This window comes from Myodes glareolus, chromosome 21 (assembly GCF_982192425.1).
Source record: "Myodes glareolus chromosome 21, mMyoGla1.1, whole genome shotgun sequence".
NCBI classification, from domain to species: Eukaryota; Metazoa; Chordata; class Mammalia; order Rodentia; family Cricetidae; genus Myodes; species Myodes glareolus.
In genome coordinates, this window is record NC_142046.1 from 64,479,683 (window position 1) to 64,501,461 (window position 21,779).

Genomic DNA, 21,779 nt, shown 5'->3' on the forward strand with positions numbered 1-21,779 from the left:
AGGGCCCCAGGAGGTGAGCAATCTCTGCTGCACATCAACAATCTGATGCGTGTCCCGAACACCCCAGGACTCTTCTTCCTTGCCTTAGTCTGAGCATCCCTTTTTCCTAGAATACCCTTCACTAAGCTCCCACCATCTTGCTGAATCTTCCCCCAACTTCAGGTCACCTCTAGGAGGGCTTTGGAGTTACCTCTCAGAGCCATTCTTGTTCCCTTCCCTGGGCTCTCTGTATTTTTTTTTTTAATACTACTTGCTACTCTATGCTACCACTGCAAAACCTAGACTAACTCTTGGGGCAGGAACCATGCACCTCCACAGCCCTGACTGCTTCTGGCACCCAGCAAACTTCTTGTAACACTGGCAGAATTCCACAGAATAGGCTTGCCCCCTTTCCTGACATGGGCTTATCCCCATGGAGAGTTCACTGCACTTTAGAGTCCCGTGAAGGCTTGGAGTTGGGGGTGGGGTGGGATGGAGGAAAGGGCTGCACTCACCCCCACCCGGGAAGCGCTCAGGCCCACACTGGCTGTCAGACACACAGCGGTACTTCTCCTCATTCTGTGGGGGGGACACGGTCACAGGTGTATGAAGGATCCTCCCTTGGCCCTGGTCAGCCCATTCGTTCCCATTGCCTCCCCCAAGTTCCCACAGCTGTGACTTCTGGTGGGTGGCAGGTCCAGTCGCAGCTCCAAGGCTAGACCAGGGGCCTCAGTTCACACCCCTTGCCCTGCTTCTGCTGGTACGCTTCCGTGACCTCTTCTACTCACCTCTGGACAGAATCCTTGCATTTGATTTTCAGTGACGATCATCTTGGTGATGATGACAAAGACAGAGGTGCCCTTGGGAGGAGAAGGGAGAGGAAAAAAGCCCCATCCCAATCTGCAGGGCAGGAAGTGATTTCTTTCAGCTCTACAGAAGAGGAAGCCCCAGTCTGCCTGTGACTTGGCCAAGGTAGCAGAGCTAACAAGGGGCACAGCTGGCACTCAAACAAAGTTTCCCTAACCACCTGGTGTCCCCTCTTGCTCTCCTTCTGATCGCTCTCCATGAAAGCACAGCTGTCACAGGGCCGGGGGGGGGGGGTTGGGGGAGTCCAGCTTCTTTATGTCCAATTCCCCCCAACAGTACTGTAGCTTCTGGCTCAGGAGGTCTGCCCCTCTGTCCCCACTCTCCCCAGATGTGGGCATGCACATGTCCCTAGGGTAGAGCACCATACCTGGGGTGGGGTCACATAATCTGACACGTCCATGACTCTGTTGGCATAGCGTCCGAAGCCTTTCACCTTTGTCACTACCGAGGACTCAATGGCAGTGTCCCGCACTTGGTAGGCCTTCTCGTGCAAGAAAACCCACCTGCAGCAGAGAATGTGAATAGGGAAAGAGCCCACGGGCTCACGAGATGGGTTGGGAAATCCTCCCTCCTGACAACGTTAGAGTCGTACGGGTGTGCTTGACAGGGTCAAGCGTTGGGATGAGAAACAGGGATGAGTTCTTGGTTAGTTAGTGAGTCTTCATAACCATCTCCAGGGAGCACTTCTGGGCTTCTTTTTCTAATTGTTCTCCTATGTAAACTCTTATTATCCCACATGTACCATACGGAGTATAGTGTGTACATATTTAAAGGTCAGAAATTGATACTGTTTTTCTTTGTTGTTGTTGTTGTTGTTGTTGTTTTCCTTTTTGAAACAGGGCCTCACTCTAGTCTGGCCCTGCCTGGACTAGATTCATTTTGTAGACCAAGCTGGCCTTGAACTCACAGAGATGCATCTGTCTCCACCTCCCAAGAGATAGGACTAAAAGCGTGTGCCACCATGCCTGGCGTCAGAAGTTGATACTGAGACAGGCATTCGGGTATCACCTCTATTGCTGTTCACCTTATCTTCTTGGAAACAAGGCCTCGCTGAACCCGGTACTCGGTGACTGGCTAGGCTGGCTAGCCGTGAGCCCTCTATCTACCTTCTACTGGATTACCAGTATGCACCGCCATGCCTGGCACTGCTCTTTTTAAAGACCGCACCAGGGGCTCTAGAATGCTAGGAAAGTGCTCTATCAATGATGAGCTACAGTCCCAGCCTATTTGTGATTTACACATAGAAAACGTCGAGCTATGTTTGACTCCTTAGGAGGAAGTTCCACCCCCTTGTGGGCCACATGTGTGGCCAAAAGTAAGTAAGTACTGCTGATAACAAGGTCTCCCCTCTAGCAGGCACCAAGGAGAGCGGAGACAGAGGTTCCGGCCTGCAAACCCTGAGCAGCCCAAGCTTTATTCGTGGTTGTGCCCTGTGTACCAGGCACACAGCAGACAGTCAAGAAAGAAACTGATGAATGTCCTGAATGGCCTTGGAGCGGGCTTCTTGGCAGTCTTCACCCGGCCAACACTGGCTGGGGAATTAGGAGGAGGTGGGGGTGTGGGCAGTGGTTGTGCCTGTGCCGGGGCAGCGAACACCATTGGGGAAATGGGGACACCAATCTTATTCCTTGCGTTGTGCCTCCACCTAGTGGCCATTACCTGTCTTCCCATAGTTTAAAGCCGTCATGTGACCTTCCTTCCATCTCACCTGCTTCTACAGACCCTCCCAGACACCCTGGGGTAAGGGAGAGACTCCGACTGATGACTCCGCCCACCTGTGAAGGCCGCCACAGCCCTCAGGGTGCAAGGCAATCAGTCCCTACACCTGTCCCAGATTGATGTGTGGGCCTGGTGGCACACTGGAAGGTCAATGCAGTTACTGTCTTTAGTCTGTAGGTGAGAAAAACCTATAGGTTTGGGAAAATTTACACACTCTATACAACAAACCAGTGACAATGCTAAATTTTGGTAACCTTATAATCATCATAGCCATTATTATTATTACCACTGTTATCCTATTGTGTTGCGGTGCTAAGGACGGAACCTAGGGCCTTGCAAGCACTCTATCACTGAGATACACTCCTCAGCCTGCTGGCCTTACTTGACCATAGAAGCTATTTGGGAGAGAGAACTCAGGACAGATGGCTGAATCAGACAGAACACTTCGGGAAGGCCGGGTTAACATCATTATCTGCCTCTATCAAACATTGGGAAGGCACATCAGGAGATGACAGAAGGAGTCTGGGACAGTTTAGCTCAGAAAATGCTGTGGGTACACCTGGCAGGACAGCTGCAGGGACAGTACTGTGGGCACCCCTGGGAGGGCAGCTGCAGGGGCAGTGCTGTGTAGGCTCCCCTAGGGCAGCTGCAGGGGCAGTGCTGTGTAGGCTCCCTTAGGGCAGCTGCAGGGGCAGTGCTGTGTAGGCTCCCCTAGGGCAGCTGCAGGGGCAGTGCTGTGTAGGCTCCCCTAGGGCAGCTGCAGGGGCAGTGCTGTGTAGGCTCCCCTAGGGCAGCTGCAGGGGCAGTGCTGTGTAGGCTCCCCTAGGGCAGCTGCAGGGGCAGTGCTGTGGGCTCCCCTAGGGCAGCTGTAGAAGCAGTGCTGTGTGGGCACCTAGGGCAGCTGCAGGGGCAGTGCTGTGTAGGCTCTCCTAGGGCAGCTGCAGAGGCAGTGCTGTGGGCACCTCTGGGAGGGCAGCTGCAGGGGTAGTGCTGTGTGGGCACCCCTGGCAGTGCAGGGGCAGTGTTGTGGGCACCCCTGGCAGTGCAGGGGCAGTGTTGTGGGCACCCCTGGCAGTGCAGGGGCAGTGTTGTGGGCACCCCTGGCAGTGCAGGGGCAGTGCTGTGGGCACCCCTAGGGCAGCTGAAGAAGCAGTGCTGCAGAAGGTTGGGCAGACATGAGGCATTTGGAAGGAGGTAGCGAGTATCCAGCCCAGGAATTCCTGTCGTTAGATTGGCCATGAACTGCTGCTTCAGAAGGGGATGGACACCACATGGCTGGGAAGACTGGGGAGCTTGTTTTTCCATGTTTTGTGTAAGCTGAGATCTTTTTCTTGGGTGGAGGTTGGACTGTATGCCCTTTGAGATCCCTATACTGTTAGTAGATTCAGAAGGAAACAGTGTTCAGGCCACTAAGGGAGGTAGAGTCACTTGTAGGATAGACACACTGTTGTTTACAGCAAGCGTGGGCTGGTCTTTGCGAGGTCTCTCCATTTGGTGAGTCGTCTAGTACCATCCCTATGACCGGGCTTTACTTATTGAAGTCCCCCACCCCTCTTTCTCTCTCTTGTATGTAATTCCTCAGAAGCTATCTACCTTTTACTTGTGTGGGAGTGAGTATGGGTATGCCATGGTACACGTGGGGAGGTCAGAGGGCAACTTGTAGGAACCAGTTCTCTTCTATTCTGTGGGTGTTGGGGACTGAACTCAGGTTTTCAGGCTTGGTGTAAGGTAGCTTGACATAAAGGCTCTCTTACTGGTATAGCATCGGTCTATCTACCTATCTACCTACCAATCTACCTATCTCTGATCTATCTCCCTGTGACAGAGTCTCTCATCTGCCTGCCTGCCTGCCTGCCTGTCTGTCTGTCTGTCTATGAATCTATGAATGGCAAGGTCTCTCCCTTTTACCTGGCACTCACCAACCAAGCCACGTTGGCTGGCAAGCAAACCCCAGAGAAGCACCTGTTTCTGTTTCTCCAGCCCTGGGATTAGAAGCACATGCAACAATGCCAGGTCTTCTTCACACAAGTTCTGGGGATTAAACCTAAGTGCTTGTGCTTGCAAGGTAAGCACTTTATGCATTCAAGCCATCTCTCCAACCATTCCGTTTGAACATGTAATTGGCAAGCAATCGTTGTCTGTATCTATGGGACATACTGTGAATGTTTTGGTGCGTGTATACATTATAGAATGAGTCTATTAAACTAATTAGCATAACCATCTCTTATACTTATCTGCTTTTTTTTTGTAGCATCATCCTCTTGGAATCTGAACGCTTTCTTGCATGAGAGCAAGAGGGTGGAGTTGCAGCTCTGCCAAATGGCTCTGAACCTGTTACCTGCTTTATTGTGGCTGCCGTGTAGCAGCCGGTAAGTTGATTAATGCACCATTAAGCGTTACCCACGTGCTTGTAAAATGCTCTTCTGAGCACCACGCCTTTAGAGAAGTCTGCAGTGCTGTCTGCTTTACCACTCTTTCCATAGTTCTTTCTTTCTTTTTTTTTTTTTTTTTTGAAGGGGAGGAATTTCATTAAGGTCTCATTCACCATGTTATGTTCTAACAGAGACGAAGGCAGCATCTTGTTACAGGATCCAAGGAAGTTATCCGAAAGAGAGCACCATTAGCTCATGGCCTTGTGCCCTCTGGAAGGATGGGGAATGAGGTCTGAGGGGCCTGACTCTCTAACTCAGCTAAGGTGCTGGCTGCTGCTGAACACTTACCACAGAGTAAGGCACAGTCCACACGGACTTCTGGACTGACGTGTTTCTGGGTGCTGAGCTAAGGAAATGGTTCTCTGAGGCCAGTACCCCGTCCTTAAAGCCAGGGCACATTTGTAGATGCAAAGAGCACTCAGACTGTCATATCACACACCAAGACTATGACGCTACATGGACCCAGTCCATAAAGCCTTTGTGAGACGGCTGGACAGGACCATTGTGCAACCATCGGGAAACAGATACAAATGGGTTGCTGACTTGCCCAAAGGCACGTAGCTGGGAAGTGGGTTCCAAACTGGAGTCTGCTCTGGACCGTTCCCAAACACACCACTGTAGGATCTCCAGCTATATCTCAAGTAAGATCCCTGCTTCACTGATAGCAAAGCATCCCCTAACTCAGGAAAGTCTCAGGAGGAAGGGGCTTGGGGTGGAGAAACAATTAACCAATCTCTTCCTCCTCCTCTTCCTTTAAGACTCCTTGTATGCCCAGTAGGGAGGAGAGGCCGCATTAGAATTCTCTCTGAGTTAACAAATGGAAGAATTTCAGTGGCCCCATGGGGCTGAGAACGTCATCAGGGTAGCTAGCAATGGAAGGTGAGGGGTTGCTTCATTTCCAGAACAGAGGGGCTGAGGCTGTCTCTAGAGGCCAGGGCTCAGGAGATGCAGCAGGACTAAGCCTCTGATTCTTGGCATTTACTCGGCTGTTCTGATTTCTTTTTTTTTTTTCCCCTCTTGCATTTCTGGTTCATTATTTATAGAGCGGAAGGTGGTGGCAGCTCCCTGGCAGGTGGGATGTGCAGGAAAGAGGCCCAAGCAGCATCCCAAACCCCTCCCATCTGCCCCCAGGGAGGCAAGGAGGAGGAGGAGGCCAGGGAGTGGGTGTGAAATGTGTGCTGCAGTTGTGTGTGTCAGAGGAGAGGGGTCGTTTTAGGAAGGTGTGAGCTGGGCAGAGGGAAAGCAGGAGGCACATCGGGGTGTCGAGGAGCAGTAATAGTTACCACACATAGCTCAACACCACTGAGTCACCATCTCGGAGAGGCACCTAGCATGTGTCACCTCTCGTCCCTGACAGGAGGTACCCTTACACCCCTTTCCTAGCTCTTGCGGACTGAGACTCGCAGGTCTGTGTCTAGATGGTTTCAAAGTAGGGATGTCAAGCCATGGAGTCCCTTCATCCTGGGGCTGTGGCGTAAGGAGAAAGCAGGTAACGGCGGGTGTCACTCCCCTTGTATCTAGAGGATGAGGAACTCCAACTGATCCTCCCAGTGTGTCACCTAGTGTGTTGACAAGGAGCCTTGGGTGGCCGTGGTGCAGTACACCTTTAATCCCAGCACTTGGGAGGCAGAGGCAGGTGGATCTCTGGGAGTTCGAGGCCAGCCTGGTCTACAAGAGCTAGCTCCAGGACAGCAAGTGCTGTTACAGAGAGAAACCTTGTCCCAAACCAAACAAAGGAACCTTGGGTGCCAGCAGCATGGTAACCCCAACTTCTGGCACACTTAGGGCAGGTGAAGGGTCTGGGCAAAGTGTGTCAAACCCAGCTGGCAGATGATTGGTGGGGTGTTGCTGTGAGTGTGTAAGATGAACACTTGGTTCACGTTACACACTTCTTAGGTGAAGCTGTGTGTCCTGTCTCCCTGGCAGGAAGTTACAGGGGGAAAAACTGAGGAACTAGTGAGTGCGAACCACAGCAGTCATTAAATATCCTTCCAAGGGACAGCAGCACTTTGGCTCCTTGGGTAAAGGTCTTTGTCAAGCCCAAGGACCCGAATTTTATCTTTAGAGTCCCTGTGGTGGAAAGAGAGAGCGGAAAGCCCTGCAACTCTGACGTTCTCTGACCTGTACACATGTCCATGCCCCACTACCCCACAAAACGAATAAAAGAAAATTCAAAAAATAAATAAATAAAACCCTTTCAAGTTCTATTGAGTCTCGGTAGTGCTGACTCCCTCCTTCAGGCTCTTGCTCAGCCACATCTACTCCTGTTAATCCTTGGGCACACCAGGCAGCTCAGATCTCACCCTAACACTCTTCCCAGTCTCAGTCACACATAGGCTGACAATGTCACTTCTTCTTACTCAGGCTTCTGTGGGACGCCAGGTCTGACCTCAGGTCTTTCTAGAGGCTAGTCTCTACTCCCATAGACTCCTTTTCCTCCTCCTCCAGACCAGGCTCTTTCCCGCCACAGAGGTGGGTTCTTCCTTCTGCTCATCTGGCTGCTCCAACCTACCCTTCAGAACCTGGGCTGGTTATGGCATTTCCAGAAAACTCCCCTTGGGTTCCACATGAAGCCAAGTGCCTCGATGGTGACAGTGCTTCTGGTGTCGGGCATACTTCGGACACCATCCACACTTTGCATTTGTCTGTGGGGATCACTGGGTGAACAGCCACTTCTTGCCACATTCATGGGTGTGATGTGGACAGCATAAAGACCCTGTCTGCTCCTGTCCACGGCTCTACCCTCAGTGCATGATGCCCGGCATGAAGAGATACTTGATGCCCTTTTGCTAAATTAATCACAATGGATTCATGAAGTCACATGATGTCTGGGCCCCTATAAACAGCTTGGGCCGGGGGGGGGGGCTGGGCTGCCAAGCGTGCTGATGTAACTGCAAGGCACGGGTCCACGGGGAGCTGTCGGGCTGGCAGATGGATGGGGTTGCATATCAAGACGCCAAAGAGCCTCTCTCCTGCTCCCCTGAGCAGGTTGGACTCCAGCCCCCAGCACTGGAGAAGTCAATCTGATCCTGATGAGGGGCAGCCAAGGGCAGTGCAGGGCTGAGGGGGCTAGGCTAGACCAGGAGACGGCTGTCTCTGTTGTCCATCAATGCCCTGCCTGGAGCCAGGAGAGCCGGGCCAGGTTAGGAATGCGCTGAAACAGCTTTTGTACTCATTTGGACCAATACAGCATCCTGTGAACACAGAAGGCTTAAGGACTAACTCTGAGGCTGAGGGTGTAGCTCAGTTGGTAGGAGTGCTGACCTAGTATGTTCAAAGCCTTGGGTTCAACCCTCCACACTTGTAATTCAAGGTCATCTTCACCTATGTAGTAAATTTAAGGATAGTCTGGAATACATGAGACTGAAAATGGAATACATGTGTCTTAAAAAAACAAAAACAAAACCAAACAAACTAGGCAACCAAAAAGGACCCAATTTCGAGCCAAACTTTGGAGATAGGAATACAGAACATTTCTCTACATCTTTCACAAAACAATATAGGAAAGGAGTTTCAAGGCCATTTAATCCTGCTCTACAGCTTGAATTCTTTCTAATGTCCTCACAAGGCTACATAGCCTCGTTATGCACGGGAATACCAAGGTCTACTGGCAAAAATTACTTTAAAAGAAAAGCCACATCTGCCCATCTCTCCACACATCCAACCTCTCCACATTGCTCCAGCCTTTCAACTCCAGCCCACAGGCACACAGGATGTATTCTTTGATTTGCCTGAATTAACTCATGACCTAGTCAGTGGCTTTCTGTCTTTCATAGACAGACTCATTGTCTCAAGGAACAGCAAGCGACCACAGACCCGAAAGCCAGGAAAGAGAACCCTTGAGGTTTCTGCCTGCATTTCCTGGTGCCGACCAGTGTGTAGTACTGACCGCAAGAAGAACAAACCTGTGTTTTCCTCTCAGCCATTGTTTGCTGGAGTCCCTTTGTGTGTGTGTGTGTGTGTGTTGTGTGTGTGCGCGTGCGTGCGTGTGTGGTGTGTGTGTGTGTGTGTGTGTGTGTATCTTGCTGACCTTTGAGCAACCCCTAGCATGAGTCTTACTGCACAGAGTCAGGCAGAGGGGAGATTTTATGCTTTTTAACAATGGATATCATTTCTGCATTCTTGAGGGAAGAACCCCACACTAAGTCCGGAAAGGTACCTTTCTCTTTAGCAAACTCTTTCCGTGAATGTATCTGTGCCTGTGCCTCTCTCTACCGTGAGGGGCACTTTCCTCCTTTGTCCTGCTCTCTAAGAACAAGGGGCTCTTGCCTTTTTTAACCTCTCACCATCTAGTCCATGGTGGGGAGGAATCCCCAACTCTATAGGAAGCCCAGCGCTCTCCTTTCCTCCCCATCTGGTTCTTTTCCCACACAACATTAGCCCATCTCCCTGGTCCCAGTACCTCCTTCCTATGCTCCTGTATCTGAGACTCCAAAGACTCGACTAAGGGGAACGGAAAAGTGTGCAGAGAGCTCTGCCCCCTCACCCCTCCCTTTTTTTTAGTTTGGAAAGGACCCTGTGGGTCCTTAAATGCCTAGGGAATGCACCTATCCTTGGAGCGTGTGTCTAGATTGATTTTCCAGTCCTGGAAGAATTACTGGGTAGAATAATCCACCTGAAGATGGGACTGGATGGGAGTGGCAGAGGCCAATCCCGAGGAGAAGCGCTGGAAGCTGCAGAGCAGTCTTGGGAGAGGGACGGAAGGACATCAGGTAGCTCTCTTATCCCGGGACCTGAAGGACCATGGACTCACCCCACAAAGTAGGAGATGATCAGCAGCTGGACGGCTCGGTTGATGATCCCAATGGTCCAGCTCTTCACAACCACCGACTTGGTAGTCTCGTAGGTGAAGAAGTCTGATATACAGTTCATATTGAGAAAGTCACAGTCACTCAGAACGGCCGTAGATGGCAGCCCAGAGAGACGACCTCAGGACAGGGAGATCAAGGCCTGGAGTGGGTCGCTTAGTGGGACTTGAGGAAAAGATCCTGTAAGCCAGGCAACTGTAGTCAGTCCCCCTCTCTCTCCTCTTGACACTCTGGCTGCCAACCGTCCAGGGCCAGGGCGGACCACCTTTTTATTCGTCTTCTGCGCTCCACTCCCCTGTGATGTCACAGCAGGGGTGGGGTCTCCAATCCCGGGCTCCAGATTGCCTGGGATGCAGCTGGCTAGGGCCCTCTGGGACTTGTGTTTTATCTGCACTCTGTCTACTGCTTCCATTCTGTTCTCTTATGCCGTGTCTCTACCACACAACTCACCAGCTCCTCCGTATTCCCCAAAGCCCCTTGTAAGGGTCTACTCCTGAGTTAGCTGATCTGCCTGAGCCACGGACTTCACTGCTGTGGGTCTGCTGATTTCTACCTAATAGCACAGATGGAGGAGAAAGGGTTCTTGAGTCTCCTGGGAGGAAGAGTCACATACCCCCTCCTCTTTGCCCTCCAGAATCTCATTATGTTCCTGAGCTGGTCTCAGACTTATGTTCCACACTCACAACCCCCTGCCTCAGTCTCCAGAGTGTTGTGATAACAGGTTTGTACCACTGCAAAGTGGAAAGTCACTTAATTTCCAACTCCAGTTGACAGGGGTGGTTGAAACTCTTCTGGCTGTACAAAAATTACCAAATTTCCTTTCTTGCCCCCCGGGTATTCGAATCTTTTGTTCGGGTATGTGCTCCTGAAAGGTTGGGGCTGTTTTAGCCATCTTCACAATTTCCTCAAATCCTGCATTAACAACAGGTTCTCATGACATGTCTTAAACCCAGTTTGAATTAGCAAAATAGTGCTAGCAATAGCAGTGTTTAACCCAGAGGTTAAAGGCACAAGTTCTAGAAGCTAAGAATGTATTTTGACTGTCTCATATCCCAGGATGGAGTTAGCAAGTCAGTGCAGTGATTGTCAGGAAAACCGCGAGTTTAAATATCCTGTCTTATGCAGGATACGTTCTTGCGATTCCTCTAAAGGTTGGACCCTCATGGTTACGATAAAAGGCTGATGTTAAGGATTCTGAATTCTAGGATTCTTTTGTAGGCCTCATTTTTTCTCATCTGTAAAATGGGGAAGGGTGAGAGAAACTCAAACACCTCTTTCAGACCCGACTTCAAATTTTGCAAGATGCACCCTGGTGCTATGTGAGGCCGTCCGGGTTCTGCCAACTCAGGCTGATGTGGTTTCAAGTAAATTCTCGCTCAAAGATAAATCTGACACCAGCACTTGAACTTAATGCGGCCATCTGCCAGGCTCTTCCGGAGAACCCACAAATTAGGAATATGGATGGGATGGTGCTGGGGTTGGAAGGTGAACTCATCTCAGAGAGGATCTGATGCACTTGCCAGGGTACAGCTGGAAAGCAAGCGGAGACACCGTCATTCCTGGCCACAGCTCTGTACTTTTCTGGTTCAACAGACTCCTCCCCAGACTATTTTACAGGAGGGTGGGACGTGAACGATTCCAACGCACAAACAAACCTGAAAGCCTGATAAAACTGCATAATTTTCCCTCGAAATCTACGCTTTGCAGAGCGGCTTGTAACTTTCTAAGCGGTACTCCCTTCACCTAGCTAAGAATCGCTTTGATTGCAGAAGGGGATGGGGGACTGACGCTCTAGGCGCCGTCCCGTTGGTCGGCTCGGCGGGCGTCCTTCTAGCCACGTCTTCCTCTCTATGGTCAGTGCGCGACTTCCGGTGGCGGGACGCGGGACCGCGCACGCGGGAAAAAGCTTCCCCGGCGTCCCCCTCCCCCGCGTCCCTGCCTCCTCCCCCGCGTCCCCTGCGCCCACCGCCCGGGCTGTGCCGTCGCGAGGCTGCAGCTCCAAGAGGTGGGTGGTCGCGATCCCGGGGTCCCGGGTGTGCACGGGTCGCGCTCCCCCGCGGGACGCTCGAGATGGGTCGTTCCGCGTTCAAATTCGCCGGCAGTGGGCGAATCCATGTTCCAAGGAGGGGGAGCAGCATGGGTCCAGGGGGCCTCGGGGTGGTGGGATCGCTGGGATCCGGACGCTGCCCCCTGAGCGCAGCGGAGGTGCCCTCTCCGGGCTGGTCGCGGGGTTCCGCCGATTGTTGCCGTGCCTGTCGGTGGAACGTCCCGAGAGGGTGTCGGTGGGGTGTGAGCGCCACAGCAGGCCTGGTTCTGCACCCAGGGTTCTGGGCCTTGGCCCCGGGGACGCTGTAAGGTCCCCAGACAGTGGAGAACTTGAGACTATCCAATCCAGGCACAGCTCCCCATGGGTGTGCCGAGTGAGGTGGCGCCTTTACTTGTTTATCAATCTCCTTCCCGACTTCAGATTCCCACCCTGCTGAACATCTTCACATCTACCCAGGAATTGGGGCCCAGCTCCCAGAAAAGGGTTCGTCTTCTCTGGTGCAGCCTAGGGCTCTGTGCTCAGGCCACCACGGGCAGGTGAACTATGGCAGAGACACTGGAGTTCAACGACATCTTCCAGGAGGTGAAAGGGTCCATGGTGAGAATTGCTTGGGCTTTTATTAAAGGCAGAAGTTGGGAAGAGTTTGTGTCCGTTAGCAAAAGCTTAACTCTTGACTGCTGTTTTGGAAATAGTGTATCTGGTGTTTCCTCAAGCAGAGCAGCAGCAAAGTTGTGATCTAGAGTTTGAAGAGATTGCATGTGCCGTTCTGTCTTCTACCCCTGTGTTAAGAACCAGGAAACTGGGTACCTTACAGGACTCTGGGTGCCATGGTCAAGCTTGCAGTCTCGCTTCGATGTCTCTTGTGTCTTTTGACTTGATCTCACTACTTGACCTGTTGCTTTTCCATTGATAATCTATTCACGGGTGAGGGGTCAAGTCGACCTGCTACACACTGTATCCTGTTCTGAATCCGGGTTTGTATTTTTGGCAGAACGATGGAAGGCTACGATTGAGCCGCCAGGGTATCATCTTTAAGAACAGCAAGACGGGTAAAGTGGACAATATCCAGGCTGGGGAACTGACAGAAGGCATCTGGCGCCGGGTAGCTCTGGGCCATGGACTTAAACTGCTCACAAAGAATGGCCACGTCTACAAGTATGATGGCTTTCGAGAATCGGTGAGAGATTTGTTGCCATGACCCTCTCTCCTTTTTTAAAAACTGTCCTGCCCTGTTTATTTTTAGTCTTCTAGAGACAGTTGGTATTCTGATAATCATGTCATTGCTCATATGGGCTCCTCAGAGCAGGGCTGCGGGAGACTATTGAACCAAGAACTAGTGTTCCATGTTTTGTGAATTTCTTTGTGCCTGGACTCTGGATTTATCTAACATCTTAATATAAACAGTGGTTTTACTTGCTCCTTCTGTCCTGGTTCAGAATCTTGAGTCTAGAGCTTGGTGCTCTAGGAATTTGTTTTTCCATTTTGGGTTGCTTGGTTTTAATGTCCACTTTCATCAAAAGAGCACCTGCACAGTTTAAACACTCAGCCAGACGATTCCTACATCTGGGAATGGAAGTTTCTTTACTCCTAGCCTGGTTTTTTTTTTGGAGGGGAGGACTGTGGTATTAAAAGATACTTTTATTTTAAAAAAATTAGTTATTTTGCTGGGCAGTGTTTGTGCATGCCTTTAATCCCAGCACTGTGGAGGCAGAGACAGGTGGATTGAGGCCAGCCTGGTCTGAGAGCGAATTCCAGGACAGCTAAGGCTAAACAGATGAACCTTGTCTTGGAAAAAAAAAAAACAAAAAAAACCGAACAACACCAAAGCTAATTTTTATGTATATGAGGCTTTGCTGGCATGTGTGCCTGTGCACCATGCACATGCCCTGTGCCCTCAAAGCTCAGAAGAAGGCATTAGGTCACCTGGAATTGGAGTTACAGACAGTTGTGCACAGGCCACCGCCATGTGGGTGCTGGGAATCAAACTCAGTCTTTTGCAAGAACAAGTACTCTTGACCGTCAGGTCTCTCGCAGTGTTTTAAGCAGTTGAACGGTGGTGGCACTTACCTTTAAGCCCAGCTTTCTGGGCTGATCTACAGTGTTAGTCCAGGACAGCCAGGGCGGTAAGACAGATAAACCCTGTCTCTGAGAGTGTGGCTGAGGGCATCTGGTCCCAGAAACAGCCTCTTGTAACAAAGTAAATTTTGTTTTACAACAGTTTCTGAGTTCCTGTGCTGAGTTCCTGTGCACAGTTTTAGCTGTGGCTTCTGATAAAGGATACGTTTCTGAACTTTTTCTGAACTCGAGATCTCAGAACTTTTAAGTTGTGTTAAGGTCCAGAGGGTTTACCAGGATTTCACTTTCTCCTTACAATTTACAGGAGTTTGAGAAACTCTCTGATTTCTTCAAAACTCACTATCGCCTTGAGCTAATGGAGAAGGATCTGTGTGTGAAGGGCTGGAACTGGGGGACCGTGAAGTTTGGTGGTGAGTGAGGAAGCTTGAGATTTGGGGAGAAGGTGGGGTGAGGGCTTCGGATGGTAACTTGCTTGACTCTTTGCCCTAATTTCTAATCCCAGTTTGTGTGTCTAGCTTGTATTTGAATACCTAGCATGTCTAGTGTGTCAGGCACTGTGCCTGCTTGTGGTACGGCGTGAACAAAGTTCTTCTGGTCCTCTGTCCTCACGGAACTCAGAGCTGGTGGGAATGCTTCTGCAGACTCCCAGGGAGCAGTTTGCGGCTTGAATAACCCTTTCCTCACAGGACAGCTGCTGTCTTTTGACATTGGTGATCAGCCCGTCTTTGAGATTCCCCTCAGCAATGTGTCCCAGTGTACAACAGGCAAGAATGAGGTGACCCTGGAATTCCACCAGAACGACGATGCCGAAGTATCTCTCATGGAGGTGCGCTTCTATGTCCCTCCCACCCAGGAAGATGGTGTGGACCCTGTAGAGGTGAGGCTCCTGCTTTTTGGTCCTCTGGGTATTGCTGAGTAGGATTCGGCTGGCCGGCCTGGGAGTAGAGGCTGTTTGATTACCTGTGTGTGTTTGCAGGCCTTCGCCCAGAATGTTCTGTCAAAGGCAGATGTGATCCAGGCCACTGGAGATGCCATCTGCATCTTCCGGGAGCTGCAGTGTTTGACACCTCGTGGCCGTTACGATATCCGGATCTACCCTACCTTTCTACACCTACATGGCAAGACCTTTGACTACAAGATCCCCTATACTACAGTGCTCCGCCTCTTCCTGCTGCCCCACAAGGATCAGAGGCAGATGTTCTTTGTGGTGAGCAAAACTTCTGGGGTGCCTGGGTTTTGCCTAAGTCTTTAGTAGGTAGAGGTCACTAGAGTTCTGTATTGCTTAGTTGTCTGGGTTTCAACAGCCTTGTCCACTGTCCTTACCAGATCAGCCTGGATCCTCCCATCAAGCAGGGCCAAACCCGTTACCACTTCCTGATCCTCCTCTTCTCCAAGGATGAGGACATCTCGTTGACTCTCAACATGAATGAGTAAGCGTCTCACTGAACTCGTTTCTTGCCGCTGTCCAAGCAGAAAGCCGGCCTGCCTCACGATCTCATCTCGCTTTGTTGACAGGGAAGAAGTGGAGAAGCGCTTTGAGGGGCGGCTTACCAAGAACATGTCAGGATCCCTCTACGAGATGGTCAGCCGGGTCATGAAAGCACTTGTAAATCGGAAAATCACAGTCCCAGGCAACTTCCAAGGGTAAGGATGGGGGTGGAAGTCCTGACCCACTGAGGATGGGATGGGTAGGAAATGTCCTGCACCTTAGTAATGAAACCCTTCCTGTGATGGGCACCCTCTAGTAGAAGCCTGGCTACACTTGTAATTGCCAGCATCTCTGTCAAAGCAACGTAGTGGGAGTGACTTCTGAGGGCCTGGGCATTGCGTTGCTACTGCTGAGGTCAGTGCTGACTGGGCTCCTTCCGTTCTCCATCAGGCACTCGGGAGCCCAGTGCATCACCTGCTCCTACAAGGCCAGCTCAGGACTCCTGTACCCACTGGAGCGGGGCTTCATCTATGTGCACAAGCCCCCTGTGCACATTCGCTTCGATGAGATCTCTTTTGTCAACTTTGCCCGTGGCACCACAACCACTCGCTCCTTCGACTTTGAGATTGAGACCAAGCAGGGCACTCAGTACACCTTCAGCAGCATCGAGAGGTAAGAGCCGTCTCCTGTTTCCTCCTGCCGTCCTGATCCTGATCCCCCTCTACCCGGAAGCTCAGACTAGCCTTGGGTCCTTTCTGGGCCCATGATTGGGATTTTCTAGCTAAGTTGAATTTTCTTCAGGTTCTCTGAGATCTGGTCTTTTCAAGTATTCAGACTCTAGAAATGTATTCATTGGTTTTTTTTTTCTGTCCTTAGAAAAATTTTTGTTTTTACATTATGAAAGCTGTGTGTATTGGTTAGCTCATTCTCCTCCACTTTTCCCATGGTGGAAATATTATCTCTTCCTTTCCTGGAATGAGCTTTGTGCCCAGGAACACAGCAGCTAATGTTTATTGAGTACTCAGCTGTGAGTGAGACACTTTACAAACATCTTCGTGTTTAATCCTCATTACAGCCCTGCAAAGGGCGAAACGCAGACCAGTAAAAAAGATGGAAACCTCCCTTCCCACAATGCTGTGGGTCTCTTGGTGACTACCTAGACCTATGCCTCTTCTGTCCCATAACTCTTTAGTGTATGTCTGACCTATGGTGTCCAGGGTGGTGCAGTCATGAGCTCCAGCTCCACCAGCTACCTATGTTGATTCTAACCATCTGGTAACGACGTTTGTCTCCCTCACAGGGAGGAGTATGGAAAGCTGTTCGATTTTGTCAATGCCAAAAAGCTCAACATCAAAAACAGAGGATTGAAAGAGGTATCTGGGCAGGACGCACCTCTCTCCTGTTCTTTCTGTAGAGGAGAAAGGAGCAGAGACTTGGTGGCCTCTTTTTCACTCTTTCTTCTCTTCTTACCCTTATAGAAAAAAGAGGTGCGTGTGGCTCCTTCCCCTTCCTGAGCAGGTTCTCTCTGCATGGCCTTAGATCAGTCTGTGCAGCCTCTTAGGAGCCCTTGTGGGGCTAGGAAAGGGAGGGGCTTGGATTAACTCAGTTTAGTAGGCCCTGCATGTTGGCTGTGTGGACATTCCTGCTCAGGGGCTCCTGGGAGCGGCTGGTCTGGTTTCACAGGTGGGGAAAGGCTTTGGCGTGCTCAGGAGTTCCGGCTCCAATATGTTGGCTGACTCTCCTCTCTTCCTTGGCTAGGGCATGAACCCAAGCTACGACGACTATGCCGACTCGGATGAAGACCAGCATGATGCCTATTTGGAGAGGATGAAGGAGGAGGGCAAGATCCGGGAGGAGAATGCCAATGACAGCAGCGATGACTCAGGAGAAGAAACTGGTGGGCTAGCCACTGTGCCGGGGCCTGGCGCAGTCAGGTTCTACCCTGTGGCCTAGGCTGGGTGTCTGGGTGTGGGATGGGACTTCCACTGGAGTAGAAGGTGATGCCATCTGTGTTTTTTCTTAGATGAGTCCTTCAACCCTGGTGAAGAGGAAGACGATGTGGCCGAGGAGTGAGTTTTGATTGGACCTCACAGGAATGAGATTATGGCCTATAAATTTAAGGGTTTCTGAGTATTTATCATGTCCCTGTCTTAGCCAGTGTTCTGAGATGGAAAAGTGACCTCCCGTGAAGTGAGACATGAAAGTATTTGTCAAGGTGTCAAGGAATTTATTAGTGCATAGCATGCTTTAAACCAGAGACATGGAAAGAGGATGGGGAGTGGAGCTAGAGCTTATGCATGCTGGGTGCCCTTGCCTGCAAGTGACCGCATGACAGTCGTGTGTACCCGTGTGCTGTGCCATTCAAGACTCCTGATTGTCCTGTGCAGAAGGGACTCGAACTGGCTCCACAGGGCTGGGTTGTTGTCTTAGTTCATGTGACTGGAGAGTACAGGGATGTAGTTAACCTTAGGTGTTACTGCATCTGCCTGTTCAGAAACTGTGAGGAGTCTTTCTTCTGACTGTACTATTCTTAGGACGCTTGCTCCATGTCCCTCAGAAAGTCTAGGTAGGCTGAACGTGGTTAGCTTCACACCCAGAAGCCCCTCTTGGTGAACAACACAGCAGACAGTATTGTCTCTGCTTAACTGCCTTTCGGAACTTGAGATAATTAAATGTTCAGGGCTCTAATGGGTCAGACCCTGCAGTTGGAATGAGTCCCCCTCCTTGCAAAAAACAAACAAACAAGTAAATAAATAAATGAAACTATTGATCCAGAAAGATTGGACAGCAAAATCAAACCCAACTGTGAATGTCCTTTAGAAGCCCACTGGTTTGCTGCAAAGGTTGAGGCACAGATGCCGATGAACCTCGGGAGGCTTTCTGCAGGAGGCAGGTATCTGCAGCTGCGTGCTCAGAGGAAATGCGGTTTATTGGACAGGAGAGTCAAGCATGGGGACTGCCTGCAGTTGAAGCTTGGTTTCCTCCCTTTTAGGGCTGTCTCTTTCTCAGAAAAGGTTGTGGTATAAACGGAGGTGGTTTAAACCAAAGGGGGTGGTGCAGTAGCCTAGGTGTGCTGCAGGCCCACAGGAGACAGTGACTTAATGGGCAGAGGTGGGTTAGAGAAGAGGAGCCCACTGAGGCGTTTGTTCTTCATTGATTGAACCAGCAAGTAACCCTTTGTGGTACTGGGTCTGGAGAAGGACTCTGAAGCCATCTTCATGAAAGGCAGGAAGCTGGGGTGACAATTAGTGGTGCAGACTGTCCTGGGATTTACTCCCTTGGCCCTTTCTGGGCAGATGTCTAGATTCCTTTTACTTCTGGCCGGGCGGTGGTGGCGGCACACGCCTTTAATCCTAGCACTTAGAGACAGAGTCTACTCCCAGCAGGCCCTGTCTGTGAGTTTGTGGCCAGCCTGCTCTCCAGACCAAGTTCCAGGATAGCCAGGGCCATACAGAGAGACCCTGTCTTGAAGCAAAACAAAATATCTGTATCCTGCTGTCTTTCCTGAGTCTTAAGCTTTACTCTGGCAGGTTTGACAGCAACGCCTCTGCCAGCTCCTCCAGTAATGAGGGTGACAGTGACCGAGAAGAGAAGAAGCGGAAACAGCTCAAAAGGGCCAAGATGGCCAAGGATCGCAAGAGCCGCAAGAAGTCTTCAGAGGTATAGACTCGCTGTAGGTTGTGAGAGAGCGTCAGTGTGTGAGAGTGTGTGAGAGTGTATCCACTTTCTATTTCCTTTCTCCTGTCCACTTCCAGCAGGCCCTGTTGGTTGTCGCCGCTGGAAGCGAATGTAGCTTTGGCAGATATCTTCTAGGCTTTCTTTTTTAGTTCGAGATACTCTGTTTCTAGAAGATCTGGAGTTTTGTTTGTCTAGTTTTAATATTTTCTGACAATCTTGTACACACATTTGCTGTACTGCGATTTTATCCATACCCCATTTCCCTTTGTTCCCCTCTGTTAAGTCCTCAATTAGTCTGTCTTTTACTTTCATGTCTCGTGTCTGCTTTGCGCCTGGTGAGTTTAGTTAGACTTGCTTGGATAGCACAGGTGAGACCTCGCCAGTGCTGCGCTGCTGAGGAAAAGGACTTGTCTTCTAGCAACTGCATGTAGCTCCTTAGGAGGGGTGAGCCTTGTGGGTGCCTCTCCCGTGTACAGTAGAATATCAGGGCCCAGTCTCATATCGGCCTGGGACAAGTACCCGTGGCTGCTGACGGTCACAACGAGTCCATAGCACTCTCCCTCTTCTCAGCCTCTTGCCCTCTTCCTGCCCACCCCTTAGCTATATCCCCTGGGCCTCGGTGATACAGATGTTCCGTTTAGCGCTGAGCACCCAGTCACTGATTCTCAGCGCAGTCTGAATTAGGAGCCATCCTGCCTCTGCCCAGGGATTCTTAGAGAAGGAAGAAGTTGCCTGTCTTGCCCTTAGATCTGTTTCTCTATCACCAGAGCTAATTAGTTCTTCCTGCGTCTCCTCATTCCCCAGATGGTTTCTCCTTGGGGAAGCTTGGGGTAACTGTGAGGTGTGGATGGCCGATGGCATTTGGATTCTTTCTCACATAGGGGAAGAAGGGTAAAGATCCAAATGCCCCTAAGAGACCTATGTCTGCATACATGTTGTGGCTTAATGCCAGCCGGGAGAAGATCAAGTCAGACCATCCTGGCATCAGCATCACCGATCTTTCCAAGAAGGCGGGCGAGATCTGGAAGGGAATGTCCAAAGAGAAGAAAGAGGCGAGTAGCCGCGGACAGGAGGGTGGCGAGAAGGGCGCGGTGTGGGGTGCGCTCAGGAAACAGCTGTGGGCCCAGGCTTGCCTTGGTCTGAAGGGCTGTCTGTGACAGGAGTGGGACCGCAAGGCTGAGGACGCCAGGAGGGAGTACGAGAAAGCCATGAAGGAGTATGAAGGAGGAAGAGGAGAGTCTTCTAAGAGGTGAGTGTTAGGGACATAATGGCCCCAGTAACTGCTTTTTCCAGGTTAGAACTGAGAATTGCACACGGCAGCAGTAGAGTAGTGCTTCTCCTGCCATTGCCAAGAATGGGTGATGTATGGGGTTAGGGGATATCTTCAAATAAATAATGGCAAAGTTTAGCAAAAAGTATTTTTGTGAAGTTTAATTCAAAATCTATAAACAAAAAATAAACAAAATAAAAGTGTCAGCAAAGTTTTGTATGAGTTGCTTCAGGCTGTGACCCTGGTTCTTCTGGGGAACTCACATATGATCCTTTCCTTTGTGTGCTCTGGACCGACAGAGTTGACATTATGTTTGCCATGGTGAGACCAGTGTGGCCAGTACTGGGAAGAGTCCTCCTTCAAGCCGGGAGAAGTGCGGCCTGTCTGATAATACAGGGAGGCTAGTGGCCTGACTTCTTTCATATTTTCCTAATCTAGGGACAAGTCTAAGAAGAAAAAGAAAGTAAAAGCAAAGATGGAGAAAAAGTCCACGCCCTCCCGAGGCTCATCCTCCAAGTCTTCATCGAGGCAGCTGAGCGAGAGCTTTAAGAGCAAAGAGTTTGTGTCCAGTGACGAGAGCTCTTCAGGGGAGAACAAGAGCAAAAAGAAGAGGCGGCGGAGCGAGGTGCGGCAGGAATGTGGGGTGCAGGGGCACGCGAGTGTGGGGGCAGGTGAGACAGGGTGGGGTTGGTCTACAAGAGGAACGAGTTAAGAGTGGACAGATGGATTTCTGAAGTTCCGGTGAGTGCCCGAGCCATGGGAGGAACTGGGCATTAGGGACCTTTACCAAAAACTGGCTGGGAAGGTAGCTGGGACATCACTTCTTTACCTAAGAGACTTGATTTTCCAGGACTCTGAGGAAGAGGAACTAGCCAGTACTCCACCAAGCTCAGAGGACTCTGCCTCGGGATCTGATGAGTAGAGGAGGATCCGTCCTTGCCCTGTCACGTCTCCAGGCTTCCTACTCATCCTACAGTCCTTGGATGCTGTGCCATGTGAGCAACTGCCCTTGGTGGCTTCCACTTCTCTGAAGCATCCAGGGGAACTTCTAACCTCTGCTGCTGTGCAGGGATGGCTCCTTGTGATCTGGGGACAGACTGGGTACGAGTGTGTTCTGTCTGCTACAGTGCATTGAAGGATCCAAGTCCTGCGCTCACCTTCCCGACTGTGGGGAAGAAGCTGCTTCCTGCCTTGTTCAAGTGGCTGCAGCTGCAGCAGGGGTCCTGCGAAGTCAGGCCTGGAGCTCCTAATTGGGGCCTATTTCTACTTTTATTTTGTATTTCTGGTCTGTGAAGTCAATTTAATAAATGGAACTGACTTTGGAAATGATGTCCTTATGTCTCCTTTCCCACTTGGCACGTGGTGTTTACCTTTCTATCCTGACCGGGCAGGGCTGTCCTGCCCAGCCGGGAAGTAAGTCTCTAGGTACATCCTGTCCCTGCCGGCTGGACAAACGTTGGTTTTCACCGTGTCT

General features: G+C 50.8%; 2 protein-coding genes across 5 annotated transcripts in view; one reads left to right on the forward strand and one right to left on the reverse strand.

Moving 5' to 3' along the window:
* P2rx3 (purinergic receptor P2X 3) overlaps positions 1-11,602 on the reverse strand; it is a 39,470-nt gene extending 27,868 nt beyond the window's left edge. The window contains exons 1-4 of one of the 2 annotated variants that reach the window (XM_087900112.1): positions 9,751-11,602; positions 1,214-1,349; positions 768-839; positions 495-558 (exon numbers count right to left, since the gene is read on the reverse strand). In XM_087900112.1, the coding sequence (XP_087756238.1) occupies positions 495-558; positions 768-839; positions 1,214-1,349; positions 9,751-9,869 (391 nt within the window). In that variant the 5' untranslated portion in view covers positions 9,870-11,602. The remainder of the gene's footprint in view (positions 1-494; positions 559-767; positions 840-1,213; positions 1,350-9,750) is intronic. The other variant, XM_087900111.1, reaches the window with a different exon arrangement.
* Positions 11,603-11,678: 76 nt separating this feature from the next.
* On the forward strand, positions 11,679-21,631 carry Ssrp1 (structure specific recognition protein 1). 3 transcript variants are annotated; one of them, XM_048425613.3, is made up of 17 exons: positions 11,679-11,810; positions 12,273-12,449; positions 12,844-13,029; positions 14,233-14,338; positions 14,615-14,805; positions 14,905-15,135; positions 15,255-15,358; positions 15,444-15,572; positions 15,808-16,029; positions 16,658-16,730; positions 17,116-17,254; positions 17,381-17,426; positions 18,888-19,017; positions 19,917-20,087; positions 20,196-20,284; positions 20,744-20,930; positions 21,156-21,631. In XM_048425613.3, the coding sequence occupies exons 2-17, from the start codon at positions 12,396-12,398 to the stop codon at positions 21,225-21,227; spliced, it is 2,130 nt and encodes a 709-aa protein (XP_048281570.3). In that variant the 5' UTR covers positions 11,679-11,810; positions 12,273-12,395; the 3' UTR covers positions 21,228-21,631. The 3 variants fall into 3 exon arrangements, with proteins under 3 accessions (XP_048281570.3, XP_048281571.3, XP_087756236.1); XM_048425614.3 differs by having other exon boundaries at positions 11,680-11,810; positions 12,309-12,449; XM_087900110.1 differs by lacking the exon at positions 11,679-11,810 and having other exon boundaries at positions 12,157-12,449.
* The last annotated feature ends 148 nt before the right edge of the window (positions 21,632-21,779 follow it).

Bases quoted from the DNA above. Each gene is read 5' to 3' on its own strand.
- Ssrp1 (XM_048425613.3), top strand. From the start codon at position 12,396: ATGGCAGAGACACTGGAGTTCAACGACATCTTCCAGGAGGTGAAAGGG. The intron at 20,285-20,743 runs GTGAGTGTTAGG...TTCCTAATCTAG, and splicing joins AGAGGAGAGTCTTCTAAGAG to GGACAAGTCTAAGAAGAAAA. The intron at 20,931-21,155 runs GTGCGGCAGGAA...TTGATTTTCCAG, and splicing joins AGAAGAGGCGGCGGAGCGAG to GACTCTGAGGAAGAGGAACT.